This window comes from Salvia miltiorrhiza, chromosome 2, assembly GCF_028751815.1.
Source record: "Salvia miltiorrhiza cultivar Shanhuang (shh) chromosome 2, IMPLAD_Smil_shh, whole genome shotgun sequence".
NCBI classification, from domain to species: domain Eukaryota; kingdom Viridiplantae; phylum Streptophyta; class Magnoliopsida; order Lamiales; family Lamiaceae; genus Salvia; species Salvia miltiorrhiza.
Genome location: NC_080388.1, coordinates 71,044,777 through 71,049,700, shown reverse-complemented (window position 1 = coordinate 71,049,700; position 4,924 = coordinate 71,044,777). Strand labels below are relative to the sequence as shown.

At 35.3% G+C, this 4,924-nt stretch overlaps 1 protein-coding gene across 3 annotated transcripts; it reads left to right on the top strand.

The window, feature by feature from the left end:
* Window positions 1-269: 269 nt before the first annotated feature.
* LOC131008904 (uncharacterized) lies at window positions 270-4,518 on the top strand. 3 transcript variants are annotated; one of them, XM_057936012.1, is made up of 10 exons: window positions 270-655; window positions 1,514-1,683; window positions 1,780-1,844; window positions 2,636-2,676; window positions 2,858-2,941; window positions 3,030-3,148; window positions 3,291-3,368; window positions 3,651-3,703; window positions 3,917-4,004; window positions 4,256-4,518. In XM_057936012.1, exons 1-10 carry the CDS (start codon window positions 496-498, stop codon window positions 4,361-4,363), a joined length of 966 nt encoding a protein of 321 aa, XP_057791995.1. In that variant the 5' UTR covers window positions 270-495; the 3' UTR covers window positions 4,364-4,518. The 3 variants fall into 3 exon arrangements, 1 of the variants encoding a protein (XP_057791995.1); XR_009096363.1 differs by lacking the exon at window positions 270-655 and having other exon boundaries at window positions 1,650-1,683; window positions 2,872-3,148; window positions 3,651-3,718; window positions 3,927-4,004; XR_009096364.1 differs by lacking the exons at window positions 270-655; window positions 1,514-1,683; window positions 1,780-1,844 and having other exon boundaries at window positions 2,858-3,148; window positions 3,651-3,718; window positions 3,927-4,004.
* The last annotated feature ends 406 nt before the right edge of the window (window positions 4,519-4,924 follow it).

Here is a 4,924-nt window from a genome sequence, read left to right as displayed (position 1 = left end):
ATTTAGAGTTTATAATTATTTTTTATATTTAGTTGAATTACTAATAGATTATTTGAGTTCATTAATTCAAAGTTAGGGTATATAATTTTTAAATTTTAATTTTTTAATTATAAATACTAATTAGAGTTTATAATATAATAATAATTTTTATTTTTATAAAAAATAATTTATAAAATAAAAAAATAAAGAATGATACACGTGGTACACACAATATTTTGGGATAGAGGATCCCATAACTAATGGGAAGGAAGTGATAGTTTTTAATAAAAGGAGCACTTAATCATCAGTTTTTTAATTTACTTTTATCCCGAACTGACAAGGGTAAAGAGAAGGGAAAGCACACGCAACTTTGCTGAATCCTGTGAACTATCAGCTGTGGAAATCGTCGAATTCACTCATGAAATTGTAGCGCAACTATTGATAACCGTGCAAAAACTTCAAAGTTTTGATGATTGAATAAATGCAAGATTCGAGTAATCTCATTATCGTATTCGGATGGGTAGAGGGATAATGAAGAATTGGTGGAGTCGGTCAGTGAAGATCGCAGCACTCTGGTCAATCTGCGCCCTTACATTCTTCTGTTTATTCCAGATGGCTCTACGCAATTCTTCTTCAGCTCAACGGGTTGCTGATTCTAGTCGCCCCACAATCTCAAGTATAAATTGTTTCTGCTAGATTTTGTGTGTGTGTGTGTGTGTGTGTTTTGGGATTTTGTTGATTGAAGCCAGAATCTTGCTGTAGTTTATGCTCGAGTGAAATCCACTATTTAAACTCCATGATGTGCATCAGATGGACTCTCTCTCTCTCTAACCTCTTAGCTTTCTTTGTGCTTCAGGGTTTTGTACGCTCTAATTAGGAATGATTAATAAAGAAATGCTTTGATTGCGAGATAAATACTCATTCATTTACTTGATTTTGGGTGTGATTGATCTCCAGCAGCTAACAAAGAGAAAAAAGAAGGAAAAATGAGTTAAAGTTTCTTTTTTTTTCCCCTTATATATATTGGAGTTCTGTAGCAGTCAATGTTGATGCCACGATGTTTGGAATTGAGCTTAATCCAGAGTTATGTGGTTAAGAGGCATAACTCTGCTAGTTTTGGATGGAACAAACATGAATGAAGATTATTAAAGGGAGTCTGAATCCAAGAATCCTGTAAAAAATTGGTTTACTTTGGTTTATTATTATTATTGGTGTGAATTAAATTTCACATAATCACATTTATGGTTAATGGGTATATAGCAATTTGGTAATACGGATCCTCGGAGCCAAATGCATTTGCTAGTATGGGAAAACTTGTTGGCTTCTTTGATCTATCGGTGCCTATGTTTGTTTTGTGGATCTGCTGTTTTCCCATTTCTCGTTTTTCTTTCTTCTAATCGTAGCTGTACTTGCTCTGTGCCTCAGGTTAAATTTGTGCACTTCTGTATCCTGGCTCTTTATTTACTTAATGCGAATCATAGTCCAGGTGAATCTGTGTGTATAAAGATTATATAACTAGCATTTTTATTTGCAGCGGGTTCTTCTATTGCAAATGCTGAGCAACGATCAATACTATATACACAATTGGCAAAAGAGCTGGACGAGAAAGGAGCAGTTTTTCTCAAACAAGGACAAACTTCTCAGTCATTGTCCCTATCTGATCTTTTTATTCTAAAGGATGGAACTCTGGCGCCCATGCTTAAGGTTATAAAAAAATAGATGACTTGAATGAAATTTTCGAACAAGTCCATGGTACTTTTTAACTGGATCATAATTGTTCCCTACTTCCTTTTAATGCAGGTCGCGGATCCTCCGGTCCGAGCAAATGTATTGCATTTAAGTACCGAGTTCTCCGTTCCAATCTCGTGAGTTATCATGCTTCTGTGTGATTGTTAGCTTCCACGGATAATAGAATAATGATGTACATGATGCAATTTAAAATGGTTTGATTCGAATATTTTTGGGAGCTATTAGGCAAAACCTTGGGTATATCCGGATGCACGGTGCATCCACTCAATTAGGGTTCAGCAATCCCCATTTAGTTTTATCAATCCATGTTTAGAGTTTATTAACCCCAATTAGGATTTAATTAGGGTGAATGCAATGTGCATCCGGATTCAAGTTATAATTTGTGAGAAGTGAAGTGCAATCATTCTTTCCGACTGAATTGACTTGTGGCAAGACACACACATCTGACACATTCCAATGCATGCCTGATGTGTGTGATCCAATATTTATTTAAATGAGAATTTCAGATGAACGAAAGCTCATAATATATATTTTTGTGTGGAATTTTAGTCGAGGAAGATCTCTTGATTTTTGGTTGAGTATATATTGTTGGATTCTTTATTAAGCATATAATTTCTTATTAAGCCTACATTTTATCTTATTATTCCCACATCCTAAACTACTGTAGAATTCTGACTTCTAAGTCAACAACAGAGAATGCTTGGAAGTTTGGCGTATATGTTTGTGGAAAAATGTTGTGTGGGCACAGGACAAGCTTTCTCACTCTTTCCTACTTACTCACAAAATATTAACTTTCCTATTACCTGATGGCTGATGTTTGAATTACATAAATAAAATCAATCAGAGCTTAGTTTGTGATATTTGTATTTCGGGGTATAAATGCTTTATTTGCTTGTTATTGATGCAGGGAGGCCGTAAAGAACATTCTTTTGCCATACTTCGGAGAAGGTATGATGTTGCGTTTCAGCCTCACTACTTGACATGAAAATATATAATGTAGACACCTTTAGTAAAACTTGGGCTCTCAAAAGGTCGTTTGGGCGTATAGCTTTTTAGTATAGGTGCAGCTAAAAATGTATTGCATGTGCATTTCTGTATATTTTGAGGATATTGATAAGATTTTGCTTAGCAATCTGGTTTCAGAACTCGAGTATGTACCACTTTAGCATGTTCCATGCTTCACATCACATAGCTCCTGTCCCTGCCTCAGAACGGAGGTACTGATATTTTTGGTCCTCATCTGTAGATTCTCCTCCTTTCTTCTCATGTTATGTTTCATTGCTTGCACTAACATCTCGATTTCCAGATCGAAGCTGAAGCCCGTGCTGTAAAAGATGTTTCAAAGTCCATCTGCCCAATGAATATTTTCCTAGATAGGGTTGTTTTGACCTCAACTGGCGTGTTACTAGGTTGTTGGCAGGTATTTTTTTTTTCATGTTTACCGACCAGAACCGTTTCAGTCCAGAGATGAAACTTCACATACATCAACCTTTGCTCTTTTTGTTTTTTATTTTTGTCCCATTTGCTTAGTAATGGTGATAACCCATGCTTACTCTGCTCAGGTTGTCTCTGGTGCAGATCCCGTGACTATTCGTGCTAAACTGAAATCTGCTCTTCCTCACGCTCCACAAAAGCAGCTCGTAAGGACGAAATTTATGTATATTCCAATAGTATCTTTCTATGTATAATGTTAATGAAGAAAGGGTGAATTTCTATGTGAACACCCTCTTGCCGAACTATGTGAAAAGGTTGAAAAAAAACAATTGGTAAACATAAACGAATGATTCATGTCAAGGTAGGTAAGAGATATTTTAGGTTTGCGACTGATAGGAACAGTTTTATTTTGAATTTTCGTTGAGCTCTCGAGAATCCTATGCCGCCGATTGACAATATGTCTGATACTGTTTAAATGTTTGTGACAGTATAATGAGGCGATGCTTCATACTTCATTTTGCAAGACTCCTTGGCCCCCTCTAAAAAGTTGTCTGAGGTACACGGGCTGTTATCACTGTCCTTTGCACTTCAGGGAAATTCCTTTCTAGATAAGTTTTGTTAGATCCCACAACATATGATCATGGTGTAGTCATTGCTTATCTTTCCATTTTTGTGCACGTCGCTACAAAATCATAGATTTTATATCCTTATTATTCTGTCAAGATCTTATGGTTTTTCATTTTTTCTTGCTTTCTTCCTTGCAGGAGGAAAAGAAAATGTCGGATCTCCAAATCTTTCACGAACTTGTAAGCAGACTAAACCGCAAGATTGCTGGACTGAAGGTACTGTTATATATTTTGGTTATTTGACCTTGTTTTGATCTAAAAAAATTAGTCGGAAGATCCTAACACAGAGACATTTTTCTGTGATATTTGATTCAGTTCTTCTATAGCTTCCATATATCCTGATCATTTTCGTTGTCTTATAATGAATTTGATATAATCATGCTTTTCACATAGTATCACACGTTTGTCCATGCGAAGATGTGTGGCGAAGTCGAGCTTCAGATTGTCTTCGTTTCTGATGATCGCAGGCCACAGTTTCGGAGCTCTGGTACGTCGAAGAGTACGATTTGCTTGCGCTTGCCTTGAATGGAAAAATGAAGATTCGCAAGTTCAACTTTGGTTGCTCAGAAGCCTAACTCTCATGGTTAAACACTAAGTAATATTTTTGGTTTATTTTTCTGTTTTTTTTGTCACATATATACAAGGATCACTGTAAGAGAATATATATAGAGAGAGCTAATGTACAAAAATATACTAATGAATTAACTAATGTGTCTATTGCTCAGATAAACAGATTATATCATGTAAATAAGCTGCTGGGGATACTAAGAAAACAACTACTACTTCTTAACATTGCGATATACTTGTTTAAAAAGAAAACAAAAACATTGCAAAATATATTATAAGTATATTCTAAACGTCAATATACCAATGTATGACTTATTTTTTTTTTTTGAGATTACCAATGTATGACTTATTATTTGTTGATCGAGCATGATTGCCACCGTATTACCAAGCATGATTTAAGCTCGACTCGTGTGATACTCAATAATATCATGTTCGAGTTGAAGTTTGAGTTCGGCTCATCTAATATCCGTATAAACGGTATTCAAGCTCGTGAAATATTCAAATAATATTTAATATGTGTTCTTGATTAACCTATTACTCAAACTCGATTGAAGATCTGCAAATAGATT